The 22,585-nt window shown below is 40.9% G+C and overlaps 1 protein-coding gene and 1 pseudogene across 4 annotated transcripts in view; both read right to left on the reverse strand.

Annotated features, from left to right (window-relative positions):
* Positions 1–22,585, reverse strand: part of Atrn (attractin) — a 195,146-nt gene that overhangs the window by 101,496 nt on the left and 71,065 nt on the right. For all 4 annotated transcript variants that reach the window (XM_004840725.4, XM_087188714.1, XM_021254994.2 and 1 more), the window contains 3 exons: positions 9,444–9,572; positions 8,220–8,425; positions 6,619–6,787 (listed from right to left, as the gene is read on the reverse strand). In XM_004840725.4, coding sequence (XP_004840782.2) covers positions 6,619–6,787; positions 8,220–8,425; positions 9,444–9,572 — 504 coding nt within the window. The remainder of the gene's footprint in view (positions 1–6,618; positions 6,788–8,219; positions 8,426–9,443; positions 9,573–22,585) is intronic.
* On the reverse strand, positions 12,285–13,208 carry LOC147824672 (glutathione peroxidase 6 pseudogene; annotated as a pseudogene).

Here is a 22,585-nt window from a genome sequence, read left to right on the forward strand (position 1 = left end):
ATGTTACACTGATATATCCAGAAACAAATATTTGTGAAGGAAATAAACAATCCACTTACTCTCCACTTACTTTCTCGTGTATTTGATAAACACTTATTTGAGCACCTTCTATGAGTTAACTTTAGTTGAGTGAATAAACAAGGTCCCTAACTTTAAAAGAAAAAGTGGAAAGAGCAGAAAATGAGCATGCATGAGAATGGACAGAAATATAATTAAAAATTACAAATACTGCTATAAAGGAAAAAGAAAAACAGGAAGAAGCTGTCTGAACTGGATGGTCACAGAAGAGCTCTCTGGGAAAATTAAACTAAGATCTAAAGGATGAGATGAAATCAGCCCTGCAGCAGAGTGAAAACAGTCTAAAACAGAGGAAATAGTAAGTGCAAAGGCTCTTAACATGAGTTTTAGGTAAAGAAAGAGGGCTGGTGGGGCAGTACAGAAAATGAAGGCAAGAGTGGAACAAACTTAACCTGGGAAGGTAAACAGTGGTCAATATATAGGACCACTAAGTCTAATGGGAAGACAGCAATAGGTTTTCAAAAGGTAGTAAATTATATGATTTATACTTTTAAAATATCACTCTAGTTTCTATTTAGAAAACAGATTAAGAGGAAGGAATGCTAAAAACTAGGTAGAAGATAATGGCAGTCCGGGCATAAAAAAGAATAAATATGCCGTGTATTTGGTGACAGTTGATGAGGCTCAATATGAGGAGAGTAGAAGGAGGAGAAGTACTGTGACAAAATGACTCCCAGATTTCTTGCTTCAAGAGAGGGAAAGGATGCCAGATGCAAGGGTAAAACCACATATAAGGTAATCACACTGCTCTAATAATATCTAGTATAACAATGGAAAGGACACTTTCTCAAGTTAGTTTCACCTTTTCTTTTCACTAGAAGAGGTGTGAAGTAGTTAGATTTGGGGTGGGTTTTAAAGGTAGGACTAACAAAATTTGCTGGCATATTGTGGCAGGAAGATACTTGGGTGGTCCCCATGATCTCCGATTGTTGGCATTCATACCCGAGTGTGAGTAGGATCAATGACTTTCTTCTAACCATCAGAATATGGCAAAGATGATGGATTGTCATTTCTCTGAACCATCCATCTCGAAGACTCAGTCAAGTCTCTTCCTGTGGCCCATGAAGTAAGCAACCACATCAGTGAGACCTGAGTGACAAGGAACTGAGCATGCCCTCTAGGAGCAGAAAGCAGCCTCTGTGAGTTAGTTGAGTGTCCACAGCCATCAGGAAGCTGGGACCCTTGCTCCTATGACCACAAGGAACTGATTCTCCCCCCAAAATTAAAAGAATCATACCACAGAGATATATGTGCACCCATGTTTATAGCAGCACAGTTTGTAACAGCTAAAGCTTGGAAACAGCCCAAGTGCCCATCAACTGTAAACTGGATAAAGAAGATGTGGGGTTTTTTATAAAATGGAGTACTACTCAGCCATAAAAAATGAGAAACTAGAGACATTTATAGCTAAATGGATGCATATTGAGGCCATACTCTTAAGTGAAATAAATAAGACACACGTGTAAATACCGAAGTTTCTCTATTGTGAGAAACTAAAAGTGTAAATAAGGATTAAAAGAATTAATAAAGAATAATTGATACTTTGAAATAGGAAAAGGTCCAAAGGTGTAAGGGTGGTGGGAGGGGAAGGGGAAAGGAAAAATTATGAGAAAAGAAAAAAAAATGGAAACGAAATCTATGTAGATAGGGAAGGGTGGAGGAGGTGAAGTTCGCACAGGTAATGTGGAAAAAAATAAGAACCAAGATACATCATGTACAGGTACAAGCACCCAATGATAAATGTAAATGTATTGTATACCTAAAATGTACCAATAAAAGAATTTTTTAAAAGAAAGAAAGAAAGAAACTGATTCTGCCAGCAACTTGAGCTTGGAAGTGAATTCTTCCTCAGTTGAGCTTCTAGATGAGAACATAGGCAAGCTGACATCTAAGTGCACAAAACTCAGATTCCTGACCAACAGAAACTGTCAGATAATACAAGTTATTTTAAGCTAAGTTTATGGTAACCTGCTATTTAACAAGTGGTAAGTAATACACATACACCAATATGGAGAGTACATTAGTTTTTATTAAGTCCCTGCATGTGGGGCACACCTAAAATCCCAGCATGTGGGAGAGGCTGAGGCAGGAGGATCATGAGCTCAAGGCCACCCTAGGCTACATAGTTCTAAGTCAGCCTGGGGACCATATAGCAAGATCCTGTCTCAAAACAAACAAACAAACAAACATCATATTAAGGAAAACACCTGTGTTGTAGGCAAAGCAAATAGCAGCATCTGTGGTATGGAGAAAGAGGAGGACCTGGTAGAGGAGTAATCTGACCTGACCATCACTAGGGTCTCATCAGAATTTAAGGGGCTTGAACTAACACAGCAGCAATGAGACAGAGCTTGGGCCAGTTTTACTTGAGAGACACAACTATCAATCTCAGTGATTTACTGACTAAAAGAGAAAAGAGGGGGAAGGGAATAGAAAGAGGACTTCAAGATCTCAGCTTGATTTGAGCAGTTAGGGCAAAGGTGATAGAAATACTATCAAGATTAAGAGCAAGAAAACATGTAAGATGACACAGAATATCCAGTTTGGAGTTTAGCATTATTAGTATTGAAAGTGATTGTCTTTCAGAGACACCTTGTTTTCTGTTAAAATGGGTGCATTTTTACAGGTGTTGTATGGATTTACCAAGGATAGTATATACAAAAATCATGAACTGTGCTGTTGGGAGCAATTCTACATAATTTTGGGGAAAAAATCATTTCACAATTAAATCATGATTAGGGCCTAGTTTTCCGCCTACTGGCCAGCTACAGCATGTCAAGACTTAACTCCATCTTTGCCTCTGGTCAGACCTAAAACCTCAATGGTCCAGTGATGCTGTGATTCTCCAGGACAAGATTACACTAACTGAAGACATCCTGAGAGGAACAAAATCTTCATCTGCATAGTTCCTCACTGTTCTAGGATTTTCGCTGCTGCTGCCACTGCTGCCCTTTGAGTCACCTTTTACATCTGTTACTCTCTGGATGTACTGAACTCTTCCTGCCCTGATCATCTGTTACATTTGTTTCTCCTGACGAATGGGGAGTAAAGGTGTGGCAAGCTCTGGGGCTTCCTCTTTGCTGCCCAGAGAAGCACTGATCAGGCCCAAAGCTCAGCTTGTCTTATTTCTTCTATCTTTTCTGTCTGTATATTAATTAATTCACCTTGTGCTGTCGTGGCTCGCAGGAAACTAGGACTTACTGCAGCGGTTCTAGTAACGTCCCCCTTCCCTGTTCCCTACACTATGCTTTCAAATCCTTCTTAAATGGAGAACATGGCCTCAAGGTGCATCCATTGAACTATAAATGGCTCTAGTTTCTCATTCTTTATGGCTGAGTAGTACTCTACTTTATATATATATTTTTAAAAAAAATCTTTATCCAGTCTCTAGTTGATGGGCAATTGGGCAGTTTCCAAGTTTTAGCTATTACAAACTGTGCTGCTATAAACATGTGCATGCATATATTTCTGTGGCATGATTCTTTTAATTCTTTTGGGAAGTAACCAACAGGGGAATAATGTGAAAGGATGAAAAGGTCCAAAGGAGGGGCTGGGGATTTAGCTCAGTGGTTTCGTCAACTGCTGAGCAAGCGCAAGGACCTGAGTTTGATCCCCGGTACCAAAGAAAAGGTCCAAAGGGGAAGGGGAAGTGGGAGGGGTGGGGGAAAGGAAAGAAGGTAATGGAATTAATATGAGAAAAGGAAACAATGGAAATAAAGTCTTTGTAAATAGGGAGGGGTAGAGGGGTTGAAGGGAGGGCAGGGGAATGGGGAAAAAATAAGAACCAAGATATATCATGTAAAGGTACAAATTTCCAATGAGGAATGTCATCATATTGTATACCTAAAATGTACCAATAAACTTAATGAATAAAAAAATTTAAAAAAATATACATAATGAGCACCTTCATCATAGATTTGTACCTGTACATGATGTATCTTGATTCCTTTTTCTCCTAATCTCTTCTTCCTTCAACTCCCCCTCCCCTCCTTATTTGCAAAAGCTTTGTTTCCATTTTTTTCCTTCTTTTCTCATTTTTTTCTTGACCCTTCCTTCTTTTCCCCTTCTCTCCTTCCCACTTCCCCTTTCCTTCTGAACAATTTCTTCCTATTTTGTATTATTATCTGTTATACATTTGGGTCCTTATTTCCCCTTTCAGTTTCTCACACCAGAGAGACAATGCGATATTTACACATATTTTCTTCCATTTCCACTATTTTTCCTGTCCCTTCTTTCTTTTCTACTTCCCTCCTCCCTTGTTCCCCTTCCCATCTGAACACTTTTCTTCCCATTTCCCAACATCTATTACACATCTCTGGCCTTATTTCCACATTCAGTTTCTCACACCAGAGAAACAATGCAGTATTTAAACATATGTGTCCGAATTATTTCACTTAAGAGTATGGTCTCAAAGCTATAAATGTCTGAAGATCATTCTTCTTTATGCCAGAGTAGTGCTCCATTGAATAGAAAAACCACATGTTTATCCACTCATCAGTTGATAGGCATTTGGGCTGTTTCCAAGATTTAGCTATGACAAACTGTGCTGCTATAAACACGGGTGTGCATATATAGCTCTGGTATGATGTTTTTAATTCTTTCGGGAAGATACCAAGAAGAGCTACAGCTGGGTCAAAAAGAACCTCTAGTTTTAGTTCTTCAAGAAATCTCCACACTGATTTCCACAGTAGTTGCACCAGTCTATACTCCCACCAGCAGTGAAGGGTTCCTTTTTCCCTACAGCTGCTCCAGTATTTGTTGTTGGTTGATTTATTGATAGCAGCCATTCTTTCTGGAGTGAGACAGAATCTCAGTGTTGTTTTAATTTGCATCTCTCAAATGACCAGTGATGTTGAACACTTTTTCACTTGATCTTAGCCAAAAGGCCGAGATGAGATGTACACTTGGTCATATATTTATTTGCTGTTTCTAATTCTTCATCTAAGAAGTGTCTTAATTTCAGATGCCCATTTTTGCATTGGGTCTTTAAATTTGGGGGTTTGATTTTTTGGAGTTCTTCATATATTCTAGATAATAGTCCTTTATCTGCATAGTAGGTAAAAACTTTTCCCCACTCTGTGGGTTGTCTCTTCACTCTGTTGGTTTCTCTTACTGTGTAAAGCTCTTTAATAAGATGAGGTTCCAGTTGTTGATTCTTTGTAGTATTTCCTGTGTGTTCTGGGTTTTGTTCATGAAGTCTTAGCCTATTCCTATGTCCTCAAGCATTCTACCTATTCTCTCTTCCAGCAGAGTTAGTGTTTCTGTTTTAATACTTAAATCTTTGATCCATTTCAATTTTAGGTTAGTGCGTGGTGAAAGATATGGGTCTAGTTTCAATCTTTGGCATGTGGTAAGCCAGTTTTTCTAGCACCATTTATTACAGAGGCTATCTTTCTTCTAGTGAAGGTGTTTGGCTCCTTTGTCAAAGATAAAGTGGTAAGTATGTCTGGCATTGTCTCTGCATCCTCTAGTCTGTTCCATTGATCCTCAAGTCTGTTCATTTGCCAGTACCATGCTGTTTTTATCACCATAGCTCTGTAGTATTTTTTTTGGTACCAGGGATCGAACTCAGGTCCTTGCACTTGTGCAGCAGGCAGTGAAACCACTGAGCTAAATCCCGGCCCTCTGTAGTATAATTTAAAGTCAGGGATTGTGATACCTCTGGCTTTGCCTTTGTTGCCCAGAATTGCCTTTGTTATTCTAGGTCTCTTCTGGCTCCAAATGAATTTTAGGATTGTTTTTTTCTAATTCTGTGAGATATGCTGTTGGGATTTTGATTGACAGTGCACTGAATCTGTATAACAATTTTGGAAGTATGGTCATTTTCACTATATTGGTTTTTCCTATCCAAGAACAAGGGATATCTTTCTATTTTCTGATATCTTCTTCAGATATTGACACATTTGTGTCCAATTTATTTCACTTAAGAGTACAGCTTCAAGGTGCATCCATTTAGCTATAAATCTCTCAAGTTTACCCTTCTGTATGGCTGAGTAGTACTCCATTGTATAAAAAAACCACATCTTTTTTATCCATTCATCAGCTGATGGGCATTTGGGTTGTTTCCAAGATTTAGCTATTATGAACTATGTCAGTATAAACATGGGTCTGCATATATTGCTGTGCTTTGATGATGTGTATTTTCCCTTCAATATGAGAGGCACAAGATAGAGACAGACCTTGAACTCTGGGAGATATTAGTGGCATGATTTCCATTAGCAAATTATAAATTCAAACCATTTGACCTATGAAACTATTACTTAAAAGATAAATCTATTTATACAATCTACTATATGTATCTGAAGCAAAATGTCATAGAAAGTATTTCAAAAAGATAAATTATTGCTTATCATGACAATGAATTCTTTGTTACTCTCAATTTTAAAAACTCAGCATATATAAAAAAGGTTTAAAATACTCCCAAAATATTAATAGATTTTTCACAGGCAGTAGAATGGTTTCTCTTTTCACTTAACTGTATTTTATAAATTTTCAAAATTGAAAACAAAACTTCTTGCAAAGATATTTAAGACAACTTACGCTAGAACCATGTTGTAATCTGAGTGATTGAACATATATCCTCCGACAATCCACATTATATTTCCAATGACCACAGCTTTATGAGAAGCTCTGGGGAGCTTTAAATTAGAACATTCCTCTCGCATCCAAAATGACTGGTTAGCTGGCACAGGAACTGAACATCCAGGACCTAATAAAATATCATAAATTAGCTTCATAAACTGCAGCTTAAAAGTTTATTGCCTTTCAAGTTTTAATCATCTAAATGTAACAATTTTTTTTTTTTTTTGAGGCAGGATCTCACTCTGCAGTGCATGCTGGCCTTGAACTTGTGGGACTCCTCCTGCTTCAGCGATGGGATTACAAGCATGTGCCACCATTCCCGGCAGTGTAACAAATATTTAAGGAATATTTTGTCTTTCTTTTAGCAATCCATCAGTCAAATCTTTTTGCTTTTTTTTCCCTTTTCTTTTGTAAATCTTTTTGCTTTTAATTCAAGGTATTAACCAAGGGTAACCGCTAATAAAATACAAAATTACACACTGATGACTTGGCCATACCCAGGTTAGGTGTTTTCAGTAATGAAAAATAGGTCTCAGAGAAAGACTACACAGAAGAATTATTTACTCAGCTAGGCTTTGTGGCACATGCCTGTAATCCCAGCACTCTGGAGGCTGAGGCAGAAGGATCATCATGAGTTTGAGACCAGCCTGGGTTACATAGAAAGTTCAAAGCCAGCCTAAACTACAAAGTGAGGCCTTGTCTCAAAAAACAAACAAAAATATTCAAATAAAAACTTCAGGGCTAAAATGTAAAAACTAGACCTGGGAATAATAATAAAAAATATTTCTGGAGCTGGGGATTTAGCGCAGTGGTTCCGCTGCCTGCTTCACAAGCGCAGGGTCCTGTGTTCGATCCCTGGTACAAAAAAGGAAAAAAAAAGGAATTTAACAGAAGCAAGAGACTTCCTTCTTGGAAATCTGAGCTTCTGCTGCAATATCTGCAAAGTGGAAGGTACTCAAATACTCCAACTATTAACTCCTCATTATCAGCCAAACGCAACAAACTAAGGCATTTAAACAAGCACATTTCTTTTCAAAATGAAAAGGTTATGAGCAAGGTATAAGCATATAAAAAAATACACTACATCAATAATAACTATCTTCACTCATTTCTTAAAGAATCTCCTAAGACTCCTTCAATTATCTGTTTCTGTAGATAATGCCATTAAGTGACTGCATCAGGACTCTAATGTACAACTGATCCAAATTTTCTCTGAACTTAGAGGAAATTTCTAAGGAAACAGCTTTATTGTCAGCTCTTCTTCCACCTCCTAGCTTGGTTCTCAGCTATTGCCACCTTATGGCTGAGACCAAATCATCCAACTTTCACAAATGAGTTGCAAAAAATAACAATCCGTCTATAACTCAAAGGAGACCACTTTCACATATATATGAAACTGAATGATTTGTAAGAAAGACAAAGGGATATGAAAGTTTAAATGTCATCTGATATTGGTTAACGTACACTGTACAGATGCTGAGCATAAAGCCCACTACAATTTATTAAACAGGGAACATGCTGTGAATTGAAAGAAAAATATAAATAAAAGAAGTGCCTACCCTGCCACTCAGAGAAGCAGGAGCATCCTCTGACATCACTTGAATTGCAGATGCCTCGGTGAGGAAAGCCACAGTTGTCTGTACAGTAAGGAATGTCACACGATTCACCTTTCCAGTTTTCATAACACTCACATTCAACAGTGTTGCTGCTGTTACTGATCTTACACACTCCTCGGGCTGAGCAATTGTTTGGACACATGTCAAAACTATAAAGACAACGGGGAAACTAAATGAACGTAAAGCAATGCTTCAATTAATGTAGCAAAATTTCTTCCTATACAAGTTTTAAGGATCTCTCTGCCTCTTCTGTTCACTCACAAATCCAACTGTAGTACTTAGCAAATGGGGGCACTAAACAGTGCATAGCTAGGGCCTGAGATACAAGTTATCAAATCAAATCAACTCTTCTGGATCTTCATAAGAAAAGGGTAAGAATAAGTAACTCATACAGTTAAAGGAATTATGAGAGAAGAGATTCGTGAAAAATTGTTCAGACTTAACTCCTTCAGGCTGGGACAAGTACTCTTGTAGCCTATTAGTGATGAGCGTTACATAACAGCAGAATTCACACTTATAAGTGGGGGGGGTTAAAAGAAACTGCTGACAATATACTCATGATACATAAAACCCTGGATAATTTCTGAAACTTGTAGAATTTAAGATTATTGTAGATTATTGCCCAGACTGATGTAAAGTTCCTTACTAACTGTATCTACTTGATTTCAGATGGAAGAAAGCAGGCCAATTTAACTTAATTTACTAACCATAATATGTCTTATAACATGTCCTTTGATAATCATATTGCAAACATTTTGAAATGACATAATTCACATTTTAAAGATACTTTAAGAATACAGATTTTTCTACTACTGAGTATATGACAACTGCTAATATTTGTTAATTGTATTTAGCAAAAACCCCTGATGTTTTTATTCATTAGTGGGAAAACACCCCTCTTCCAGGAGAACCTCAACAGCAGCAACACCTGAGTTAAAACTGTGCTCCATCATCACCACTTACACTGACAATTATTAAGATTTTTATGTCAGTTTCAATTATACAATGAGTGGAAAAATACTGCTCACAACTGAGTTTTTAAAAGAATTTTAAATGAGAAAACCTAGAGAAACTGTGTAGCACTACACCTGCCATGCTGTAAGCCCCCAATATAACAGTATTAGTCATTATCATTAAAATCACGAACATTAGATTTAAATATCTTACTTGTAAGTGATATTAAATCCAGTCAAATTATAAGCAGCATCACTAAAAAAATGCAGCAGGGCATAACCTGATGTGACAACAACCTCAGGTACAGTCTCGTTGCTATCTCTCTCGGGAACAATGAGGCCACTGAAAGGGAAACATACTTCTTATAGGTGAAGCACAATCACAGACACATCAAACTGGGAATTCATCTTTACAGTTTTAAAAGCCACATCCAGGAAGAAGCACACATTTCTGCGATCAATGCACAGAGCTTCCCTATTAGTTCTGGGTCTAGTTAGTTCTAGACTGAGGAACAGCTCTGAAACATTTTCTAGGCTTCCTTTATTAGAGGTGTTTTGTTTCGTTTTTGTGGTACTGGGGACTGAAGCCAAGGCCTTCGTACTGAACTACATATCCTCAGCCCTTTTGTTTTTTATTTTGAGACAGAGTCTCACGAAGTTGCTCAGGGTGGGCTTGGACTTGTAATCCTCCTGCCTCAGCCTCCCTGAGAGCTGGAATTACAGGCATGGGCTACCATACTCAGCTGACATAAAATATTTTTATACATAATATTTATTTAAAAAAGCTAGACAAACTCATAACCCCAACACAACCGGCATTCTCATGTATTTTCTTTGTCCAACTGGTACTGCTTGTATTTTTTTTTTCTTTTTCTTTCTTCGTTTATTTATTGTAAGGTAAGGTTCACTACAACCGTGATTTTTGCTAGCTTTGCTCCCTGCTGTGTCTTCTGCCTTTGGAAATATGCCTGGCACATAAAAGATAGGCAGTGAATGTGTGTTGAACTATTGGATGGACGAATGGGAGATGCAAAGGAGTCCCGGAGACCCCGGGATGCAGTTGGGTTCCCGTGGATGTGTGGTGCAAGTCTCCCACGGTTTTTCAGTGTGCTGTCCTGTTTGGGGTACTCAGGGCAGGTGTTTTAGCTTCCAGTTAATTACCGTGAGTAGGGTCTTCCAATTCTTTCCTTAAGAGGATTAGCATGGGCAGTGTCCTTTTCAAGATGGCAAACACGGGGCCCGGGTGCAGGTCAGCGCTGGAGCATTTCCCTGGCCCAGCACGGCGGGCCTCGTGGAGGCTGATGTCCCTCTGCAGCTAGCAGTGGAGCATGAATTGTCTGTCTTATGGAATCAGTTATAGCTGGGGATTGTTGGGCTCTAGGCGGGTCATACAGGTCTTGGTGCTTTAAACTGAGCACATTCTGGCTGCTTACAAACATTTTAATGCAAAAAGAATGTGAAAATTGATTGAAGCAGTTCGGTGCATTATGCTTTGGCAGGATTTTGCATTTGAATTATCACCCCACCAATCTATTTTTTTTTTTTTTTCAAAAGTAAGGAGCCCAAGCAAGTTGTAATGAATCTACTGGTGAGCATAGTCCTGTTGTAAATCCGGGGAGATCAGTGGGAAGAGCATAAGGGCCCAACACAAAACAACAGGAAACCAGAAGGGCCCGCCGGGGGCGGAACCAGGACATCTACGCCAGGCCACGCGGTGCTGGCATGGAAGGAAAGGACCTGTCCCGTGCATTCGATCGGGTGAAAATGGCAGTTCACAGCACCTGGGGTCGCGGCTGTCCTCAGAACCCGCGCCCACGAGCTCCCTGGAGACTGCGGCACGGGCGCGAGGCCTCCTCCAGCGTCCTGACGCGGGCAGCTCCCAGCAGGCAGCTCCTGCCCACGTCCCCGGGGTCGCCTCCTCGGTTAGCAGAGCTGGAGCCTCCCGGGGACCGGGTCAGGATGGAGAAAAGGCTCCAAGTCAAACTCCTCTTTCGCCACCCGCGACGGCGGGGCGGACTCGTGGGGTCTCGAGCCTGGTTTTGGGCCGCGGCGGCCAGACTTCTAAAACCCATTCTTCCTTACTAGATTCTGACTTCAAGGAAACGAAACATCTAAATACTTTCTATGTCTCGTGTGCCTGGTACTTAGGAACTTTCTGGTGCGGTCTATGGTCTTCACCACGTCTCTGTTTGGCAGACTGCAGGACGCGAGCCCGCAACGTGAGACGCTGCTGTCGGGTACACCGCACGTTCCAAGCTCAAAGAGCAAGCGCCTGTGTCAAAACAATTTGTTAAGAGAAAAACAGCTGCTTTACGCCCTCACCTAATCTTCTTAGTGTTCGATTTTCTGAAATCTGAGTCTGTCCTGGAAGACTGGATTATAAATGGCCCGGGCTGACCTCTAAAGAGGAGGAGTTTTTGTTATGCTTTTTGTTGTTGCTACCGGTACCCCTGCTGCTTTTGGATGTGACAAGGAAAGTTCTAGAGCGCTGTGGGGGAAAGCAAAATACAGAAGGGCAGGGCGAGGTGAGGGAGCAGAGACCTCATGAAGGGGGAGCTCTGACTGGCAGGGCGGGTGTCGGGGAACGGGTGTGGAGCCCCTTGCTGTAGAAGTTTCCTTTGACTGAGAGCCGGTGACAGGAACTGGCTCAGAGCGGGGACTCAGGCGGTGAGAACGCCGTCATTCAGAATGGAGGGACTTCCCTGCCAGCCGAGACCCAAATGCAGGTAGGGTCCAGAGCCCGGGCCGTCAGGCCGCCCTCCCTTCGTGGAGGGGCCTCTGCGCTCTGCTCAGGGTCCTGCCGCTGGGGGCGCTGGGTAGGCCCCAGAGAGCCGGGCCCTGCCTCCCTTTCGCTCAGGGCCAGGGAGGATCACCCGCACAACTTCCAGGCTTGCTTCTTCAGATATACTGGGGGTCTGTCATTACCCTAAAATGTGATTGGGAGAAACTTGGTACCTCAGGATCAGGTTTGCGTAGGTAAGTTTTGTTCCCTCAATCCTCCAACACACACACACACACACACACGCACACATGCACACGCAAGCCTACATGTGTCCGATCAGCGGCTCGCACATGCAGAGGCTCTGATGACATGGAGACTGGCAGGAAGCATGGGGAGCAAAGGTGGCCTTGCTTAGACTTGTACTCGGGGTGGGGAGGCAGGAGGGCCACTTCCGCCGTGGCTGCCCTCCCTACTGGGCGTGGAGCCCCTTCAGGTACTCGGACCTCACGGTGCTGACTGGAGCCTTGTGGAACCAGAGCATGACTGGGATTCCGTCCGGCCCCACCAGGAACTTCTCAAAGTTCCAGCAGATGTCGTGGACCTTCATGGGCTCCCAGGAGCGCAGCCCTGGTGACCCCAAAAGTTCAGAGGTTGGAGGGCAGGAGTTCTTCAGAAAGGTGAAGACCTTCTGTTCGTTTTCTCCATTCACATCCCCTTTCTCAAAGAGCTGGAAACTGGGGACAAAGCCACCACCTGGACGCACATATCTGAGCCCAGAGAGGATCTGCAAGTTCTTTCCTGGTTCCTGTCTTCCAAACTGGTTACAAGGAAAGCCCAATACAACAACACCCAAACTTCGCAGCTCGTCCTGCAGTGCATTCAGTTCAGGGTACTGGGCGGTCAGGCCGCAATAGGTGGCCAAGTTGACGAAGAGGACATGCTTGCCCGAGTACTTCGTGAACTGGACGTATTCCTCGCCCATGAGGGTCAGGGCTCTGTACTTGTAAATGGTGCCTGGCACAGCTTTGTTGCAATCCATCTTCATCTCCTGCGCGTTTGGGGTGTCCTGCGCAAGGCCTAGCAGGAACAGCAGGAGGAGGCCGAGGCCTGTGGCTGAGAGCACAGGGCGCATCTACTACTTGTATTTTATTCTACTTTACAAATACTATGCCATAAGCAATCCTTGTCACTTAAAGTTCCCCAAGCTCAATAAGGACCTCACTCAGAGGCTAGGCATAATATTATAAATAAATATGAGTACCAATAAACCCAGGGAAGGAGAAGTCCTGAATCAAAGGGTCTAAATAAAGGCTTTAAGGCTTTTGGTCCATAATACCAACTTTTTTACCAGATGAGAGATGTTAACTTGATATCCTGTCAATACAAAGTAAAAGGATCCATTCCATCTCACCCTACCAACAAAGACAAGTACTAGTTCTAGTTTAGTTTTGCTAATGTAATAAATGAAAAAAGTTTTTAAATTATCATTTGAGTTCTTTTGTACTCCCAAGGTTAATCACTTTCCTTACGTTTATTTGCTATTTGGATTTCTTCAAATGCCTGTGACTTCTGCCCCACTATTGACTCAGCACCAAAACATTCAGTCAATGCCTAGATCTCTATCCAGTCCCATGGAATGTGCTTCACACACAGAACCCACCCAATATTCTATTCACCCACATATTCTATTACTCTCTTCCTTTACTCACTCACTCCTAGCCCTCTTGCTTTCTTAGAGCAGGTACCACCTACCACAGGGCTATGACCATCTTAAATGCTCATTCACTCTGACCTAGCAGTTCTTTCTTTGTAGAAGAAACATTTGTTCATGTACACAAAGACAAATACATAAAAATCTTAATGGCAGTACTATCCAGATGGCAACAGGTTGCAAAGTATCTAAGTGCTCAACCACTGGGAGCTGGCTGAATGAGTCATTATAAGGCAGGAGTAGCCAATAGCTGGAGAGGAGGGTGAAATGCCTTGGAGCCCGCTTTCTGGGCTAGACCTAACTTTTGAGTTAAACTTTAACTCAGGCCCAGAATATCCAGATCTAAATACAGTAGGAGAAAATAACCGGGGAACCCTACTCACACATAATAAGTCAACTGGTGGTCTTCAGCAACTCTTCACCAACCCAGGCTCTACCATATCTTTAACAATGCTATTTTGACCACCACCCCACACCCTGGTGGCCTCTGGGTGCCATGACAGTTCCCCCAAGGGCCATAAGAGGTCAAAAACTCCACTGCCTGACAGAGGGGCAGAGTTAAGGTGCTCACTGCTAAGACCAAAACCTAAAACAACTCTTTAATCCCACTCCAAACTCTAATGTTTAAAACCCTCAATACAAAGCCCTCTCTGGGTTGTGAGTTCTGATTGGCCTGCTCTCATCCTATGCACTGTAATTTCACAGTCAATAAATCTTTGATCTTTAGTCTAAGATCTTGCTGCTCCCTTTTGTACAAGATACCAAGAAACTTGAAAAGACCCCTGATCTGGTAACAACCACATATGTATAAGTCTGCAGGACTAACTGGGAGCTAATCAAGGCATTCTGATAAGTGAGGGAAGGGAGCAAGTCTGCAAAACAATGGACTTAGTATAAGTACACGTTTACCAGAACTTATATGAGTGCATATAAAAATGACTGTAAGAGTATACAAGCAGAGAATAAAGATGAGGAGGAGATGGGGTATTCATTTAAATTTTTTTTTTGGCAGTAGCAGGGATGGAACTCGCCTTGTGAGGCGGGGCGGTGCCACTGAGCTAAATCCCTGGCCCATCATTTAATTTTTAACATGAACACAGAACTCCAGGAACCCTAAGACAATGAAGATACTCTGGAGGTTATAAAATACTAATGCATTTTCTACTATGTATTCAACAAATATTTACTAAGCATTTGTGAGGCACTGTTCTAAATACCAGGAATACAATAGTGAAGAAGCCAATGTCCCTACCTCATGGTGTTCAGTTAAGAGAAACAAGCCTGGACACATCTTTACATGCACGTGTGTGCGTGTGCATATGTGTATATGAGTGTATATAAAATGCCAGGTAGAGATAATGCCATGAAGTTTTTCCTTCAAGGCAAAAGTTAGTGCTTTAGAAAGGCAGTTAGGGAGCCAGGCACTGTTGCATACCTGTAATCCCAGTTACTTAGGAGGATAAAGCAGGAAGATCATAAGTTTGAGGCCAGTCTGGGCAACTTAGCAAGACCCTGTCCCAAAACAGAAAATTTTAAAAGATCTGTGATGTAGTGTAGGGATGGAGCACTTGCCTAGCATATTCAAAGGCCTGGATTCAAAAGCCAGTTCCACAAAAAAATAGTTTTAACTATGATCACACTTTCACTGGTTTTAATGACTGGGCCAAATATGCTTCAAATTTTTTCAGATCTAGAATATTTGCACTTCTAGGAAGATGGTGAAGTGGTGAATTGCAGAGAAATAACCTCTCCGAGACTGGGTGTCCAGACACTGGAATATACCAATGTGAGGAAGAGAAGGAGGAGGAAAGTGGGTCCAGCAAGGATCAGGAGAGAGACTTCAACAAAGAAGGACGTAGTATGTAGTGCTTTCTCTCTGAGCCCTGACTCACTGCATGGCAGAGGTGGCTCAAACCTGCAGACCCATGGTGACTACTAGCAACCCAGAGGTCTTCACGAAGAAACACACCAGTGGAATGAAGCAGTGGACAGAGCAGGCTGCAGTGGCTGGTGAGTTATTCAGGTTCAGACATCCCCCATGAGAGGGGCCAACTGAACTCAGAACTCAGGGCAGTTGTAGGCTGGCTCCATCAGGATGAGATGGAACAGAGGTCAAGACAGAAGGAGGTCAAGGAGCCAAATTAAAGCCAGCAGAGAACAGAGTTCAAGCTGGCAAGAGGCACATGAAGTGTTGAAGGCTAAACAAATCGGGTTCCAGGCACACAGCCAGAAACCACCCTGAGCTTTAGAACTAAAGATGCAAGCTTACTGGGATTATCCACTAGCCCGCCATAAATCTATGGCTGGCTTGTTGGGAGTAATCAACATGGATCTGCACTCTGTGTGCCCAATTTGTCTACCAGAGACAGCATAGACATGCCTTGAAGTGAACATTATCTTTTTTTTTTCCTTTTCTTGTTTTTATTTCTTTCCTTGATTGTTCTTCTTTTTATATAAGTGTGGATATTGTTTCTAATTTTTTTCTTCTTGTTGTTCTGCTGTTTTGTTATTTCTTCCTTCACGCTTTCTCTTCTCTGTTCACAGAAGTAATAGCACAAAACTTCCCAAGCAGGGAAAAAGAATTTGACATACAAGTAAGTGAGGCATACAGAACTCCAATTAGCTATGATAAAAAAAAAAATCTACACTGAGAAATATAATAGCCAAGATTCCATAAATTCAACACTAGAACAGAAAATTAAAAGCTATTAGAGAAAAGGAACAAATCACCTATAAAGGAAAGCCCATCAGAATCACAGCAGACTTCTCAACACAAACCCTCAAGTCAAGGAAAGCCTGGAGTAAAGTATTTCAAATCCTAAAAGAAAACAACCTCCAATTCAGATTGATGTATTCCATAAAACTATCTTTCAAAATTGATGAAGAAATAAGATACTTCCATGACAAAGAACACCTGAAGTAATTCATGACCACTAAACCAGCACTCCAAAATGTTCTGAATGACATTCTAGAAAGAGATAATAAAGGTTACAACTCCATGAACCCCAATAGAATGAATCCACCAGACAAGGCAAGCAATTAAACAGAAGAGAAAAAAAGGGGGGAATCAACAACAGGAAAATAACATGATGAGAATAAGTCAATACATATCAGTTATAAATAGATACTGGGAAATGGGAAGAAAATGTTCAAATGGGAATGGGAACAGGGGAGGGGGGGAGGGAGAAAGGAAGTAAGGGACAAAAAAAGTGAAAATAGAAGGAAAAAATGGAAACAAATCTTTTGTACATAGGGAGGGAAGGGGGCTGGAGGGGATAGGGAATGGGAAAAAAAGGGGTGGGATGTACCATGTATGGGTACAAATTCACTATGATGAGTGTTATCATTATGTATGCCTAAAATGTACCAATAAATGTTGCGCTATTTAAAAAAGAAAAGCTTCTGCACAGCAAAGGAAAAAAAATCATCAATGTAAATGGTCTCAATTCACCAATCAAAAGAAACAGAACAGATCAAGAAACAAGGTCCAACAATATGCTGCATACAATAACCACATTTAATTAAAAAAGAAATTCAGAGGGGCCGGGGACTTAGCTTAGTGGTTCCACCACCTGCCTGCAAGCGCAAGGTCCTGGGTTCACTCCCCAGTACCAAAAAAAAAAGAAAAGAAATTCAGAGACTGAAAGTCAAAGGATGGAAAACAATACACCACGAGACAGGAACCCAGAAAAAAGCAGGGTTAGCTATTCTATTTGCAAAGTGGACTTCAAGACAAGACTGATTAAGAGAGACAAAGAAGGTCACTACATCCTTGGAAAGGGAACAATCCAAGAGGAAGAGATAACAATCATAAATATACATGCACTATATGCCAGCGCACCCAACTATTTAAAACAAGTATTAATGGACATGAAAAATCAAATAAGCACTAATTCAATTGTAATGGCAGACCTCACTAACCCACTGTCACAAATAGATCAACTAGACAAAAAACTCAACAAAGAAATATCAGAACCTGGGGCCAGGGATTTAGCTCAGTGGTTCCGATGCCTGCCTCTCAAGCGCAAGGTCCTGAGTTCGATCCCTGGTACTAAAAATATATATGTATCAGAACTGAACCAAACTTTGGAACAAATGGACTTAGTAGATGTCTACAGAGTCTGCCACCCCACAATATTAGAATATACATTCTTCTCAGCTGCACGTGAGACATTTTACAAAACAGACCACATACTAGCTCATAGAACATTCTTAAGTAAATGCAAAGGAATTGAAATTATCCCAGACTACAGTGCAATGAATTTGGAAATCAATGGCAAAAGAAACCATAAGAACTTCATAAACACATGGAAATTAACCTGAACAACCAATGGGTCACACATGAAATTAAAGAAGAAATCAGACAATTTCCACAATTAAATGATAATGCCAATACAACGTACCAGAACTTATAGGACTCAATGAAAGCAGTCCTATGAGGGAAATTTATAGTGATGAATTCCCATATCAGAAAAACAGAGTGAGCTCAAATAAACAACCTAATGGAATATTTGCATATACATAATGAGATATCTTGGGGCTAAGACATAAATCTAAACATGAAATTCATTTATTTTCATATATATCTAGTATACATAGGCTGAGAAGTTTGTAAATTATCTTTAATAATTTTGTGCATGAAATAATTTCATGGGAAATTTTCCATTTGTGGTGTCACATCAGAACTCAAAAAGTTTCTGATTTTGAAGCATTTCAGATTTCAGATTAGAGATGCTTTATCTGGACCAGAATCCCTTGAAACATTGAAAGGATGGGTAATTGCAAGAGCAGGCATGCCAAAAAGGCACATCAAAACTGTTATGGCTTATATCTAGATGTCCCCCCGAGGCCTCTTGCACTCATAGGTAGGGCTTTTGGGAGGTGGCTGGATCATAGGTGTGTGATGGGTGTGCAGTAACCAGATGAGCCCACTGATTTGTTTAGCATGATTCTGGGTGTGGAGAATGGGAAGGCCCATGTTGGATGTAGGTGGTACCAACCAATATGCTTATAACTTGGATGGAATAAAAAGTATGCTTGTACACTGGATTAATTAAAAAGGGAAAGGAAGGCTCCCTGCTTGCTGCTTCCTGGCTATCCTGCCACAGACTGTTTTTCCTCTGCTATGCTGCCCTGCTTTCCAGCCAGCCAACTATGTACTGAAACCTCTACCAAATGTAAGCTAAAATAAACCTTTCCTCCTTTAACTTTTGGTGTCACATATTTTGTCCCAGCACTGGGGAATCAAATAGACAAAAACCAATCTCTCAATAAGAAACACTGGCACGGGCAGGAATTGGAGACTTGTCACATGTGGGAGATTCTGTACCTCTCTTAGCCCAGCAAGAATTTCGAGATCAAAGAGACATGAAGTCTGTTATGATTTGGATATACTCTATGTCCCCCTAAACACTCACTGTGTTGAAGGCTTAGCTGTTTAGGCTTTCGGGAAGCAAGTGGATAATGAGGACTCTAACTTCACCAGTAGATTAATCCATGGATGAGTACATAATTTGATGGCATTGTTTGGAGGTAGTGGAAACAGGAGATGGGGCTTAGCTGAAGGGAATGGATCATGAGTGTGACCTTTGGGACTATATCTGGTCCCTGGTCCCCTTTCTCCCTGGTGCTCTTTCCTCCTCTCTCTGCTTCCTGGATACCATAAAGCAAGGAGCTTTCTTCCATAACAATCTTTTACCATGATGTTTCTGCCTCACCACAGGCCTAGAATACAGCAGCTGACCATGGACTGAAACCACGAGCCAAAATAAACTTTTCTTCTTGAAAGTTGTTTTTTCTCCTGTATTTAGTCACAGGGACAAAAGGATAATTAACCTGAACTCCAATCTTTGCTCCATATTCCTGGGCAAGGCATTGACATTTCTAAGTCTCAATTTCCTCAAATTACAAAGGAGAAATCACACATAGCTCACAGTGATGTAGTGAGGATCAAGACAGTACAGTGTGTGGAGTGCTTAAGCACCATCTTACACTAATAGGTGCTCAGTATGTGATAACTGGATGGTCTTTATGTGGTGGGAGCATTCAAGTATATAAGATGAATGATTCTACCAACTGTTACTACATAAAGCTGGAAAATGAATTGGTCAGCTTCCTTACTGTCAGAGACGCTTAGGCATTTGCTTCTATTCACTTCAAACTTGAAACTGTGACAGCTTTTGAGCTAATAAACTTCTCCCAATATGAAAGCAAAACAACTGGTTTATGATAAAAATAAACTTTTACAGAGCAAATGAATACAAACATAGTCTAATTCAGCACACAAGAAAATGAAAAGCATGTAGATGAGGAAGAGATGCTACAGGTGTGTCTTTTCGCTGTGACTGAGCGGCAGTCTGCCTCCCTATTCCTGCCCCTCGGGAGATCAATATGTGCATGTGGAAGCCAAGCAGGTGACAGTTACAGTATAAAAGTATGTGCAGTCTAGGCTGCAACCAACTGTTCAACTTCAGCAAATCTAGAACTACTGGCCCTTAGTTGTTCATACTTTTTTGTTTGTTTGTTTGGTTGCTTGGTTGGTTTTTTGGTACTGGGGATTGAACTTGGGACCTTGCATTTGCAAGGCAGGTGGCGGCACCACTGAGCTAGATCCCCGGCCCAGTTGTTCATACTTTGGTATTTTAAACACAGACCATCACTATTTTTATATTCATTTTTTAAAACTATAGAAATTGTTTTTTGATAGCACATATTGGGGGCTTCAGCCCAGGGCTTTTGCACTGAGCTACATTGTCACCTTTTCATAAGATTTTTATTTTGAGCCGGGCATGGTGGCACATGCCTATAATTCCAGCACTCAGGAGGCTGAGGCACGAGGATTGTTGTGAGTTCAAGGCCAGCCTGGGCTACAATAGTGAGTTCAAGGTCAGCCTGAACTACATAGTAAGACCCTGTTTCCAAAAAAAAAAATTTTTTTTTTTTAAATTTTGAGACAGGGTTACTAAGGTCACTAAGTTACCCAGACTGGATTTGAACTTGCAATCTTTCCAGAGTGCTGGGATTATAGGTGTGTGCCACCACCCCTGGCAGAACAAGATGTTTTCTTAATAGACTTGAAACTTGGCATAATTGTCGCAAACATGAGCTCTCTAGACACACCAACTATACTATGTAAATTTATTAGTAATCCTCAGTTTGACATGTTTGTCTCCTTGCAAGACTATGTGCTTTTCAAGGGCCAAAAGATGTAGAAAGTAAAGCAGATTCTTAAAGTTAGAGGTCACAGTCCTGGCAGTTAGGAAGTCAGGCAGAGACTATACTTTTGCCTGGTGAACAGAGTCTAAGAATATGAGGTATGTGTCTTCCTTTGGTTACTTTCTCTAAGCATTCTACGTGCAGTCTAACCATGGTTTCAAATGGGTGCCAGACAGGCTGATTACTGCTTTCACAAGGCTTCCTCTATTATCATTAATGTCTAACACTTGCCTCAACAATACATGACTTTCTTTAAAACATAGTAACTCAGGCTGAGGATTTAGCTCAGTGGTTTCGCCGCCTGCTGCACAAGCACAAGGACCTGAGTTTGATCCCCGGTACCAAAGAAAAAAAAGGTCTCAAAACATAGTAACACATAACTCTACAAGGAATTGATCTTTTGAAAAATGTTCTCAGGGAGGAAATTACTTCCCTGCTCCATCACGACTACCATCTTGGCAGCTCCCTACCAAAAATACCTGCTCCACAAGGTGCTCCACACATGTGCCTGTTGAACCACAAAATCATAATATTGGAGAGTGGGAAGTCTTAAATTGCTCCAGTGATTCTTACATTTGTCCGGTAATGGAACTCTTTCATTAAACTGATTTTTTTTAAGGAACTTCAATATATAAAACGATAATGTGATCCACTAGTTTAGAGTCAAAATAAGCTACACATTTTTCAATGCACCCAGAAAGAACACAGGATAAAACAGTGGTGGCAAGTCTATGGCACATGTGCCACAACAGGCTGTTTATTATCAATGAAAGCTTTAAAAAGTTCTCCATCACTGGGGTAAAGAGACAATGTATAATACCTTCATCTTAGGTTTTAGAAACTGAGATCCAAAGCACTTGAATGACTTATTCAAGTTCCCATATAGACGTGGGCAGAACCTAGGCTTAAAGTCTATACTTTCTGAATCCTGTTTGGTTCTTCTTTATTTTTACTGGCCCTGGCAGAACTATCTGGTGTCAGGCTCTCTCTACCCTGGACCCTCAACACATGACCACTGGGTTGATTTCTCTACCCAAAGAGCTCCTGGTCCAACAGCACTACTGAGCAACCCATCTTGTGAAGGCTGCCTCAGTATGTCCTAAGACAAAGTTTTCAAATGGCTCTGCACATCAGTATTTCAGGCAAATTTTAATTTTTTACCTTTTCTCAATACGTTTTTAGGAAATTCACACTGAAATATATAATACATAAATTTAAAGAGTGCATTAACTTATACTATTAACTAACTTTCTGTACATATACTTTGGCTTCTCTTAAATGTCATTGGTAAAATAATTATAGCCTTCTTGTTTTGTTGTTTCATGTGTCTGTCCATCGAATACTTAGTCCAGATGAACTATGGGTTTATGTATACCTGCTTGGTTCATGTTCCTACAAGGGATACTGACAAGCTGACTGAAAATGCCTGGCACATAACACAGGCTCCATGAGTTCTGATTAATGCAAAAACAAGTGGATCCTTAACAAGTACCCCTAGATAATATCATTAGTTTTTGTACTTGTGTTAAAGTTTGAGCTACCCCTTGCCATAATATAAGCTATGTTTCAAAAGCAGGTATAAAGATATTCATGCCTAACACTTGGTCAATGTCCTTTTCAACGCTTAGCATGGCCTATCCACGGCCTGCTCTTTGGGCCTGTATGTGTCTTATGGCTCGTGTTTAGATGTTGCCCACCCCGCCCCCCG

Source organism: Heterocephalus glaber, unplaced genomic scaffold (genome assembly GCF_053883595.1).
Source record: "Heterocephalus glaber isolate CG9 unplaced genomic scaffold, H.glaber_assembly_v1.0 deba00001532, whole genome shotgun sequence".
Classification (NCBI taxonomy): Eukaryota; Metazoa; Chordata; class Mammalia; order Rodentia; family Bathyergidae; genus Heterocephalus; species Heterocephalus glaber.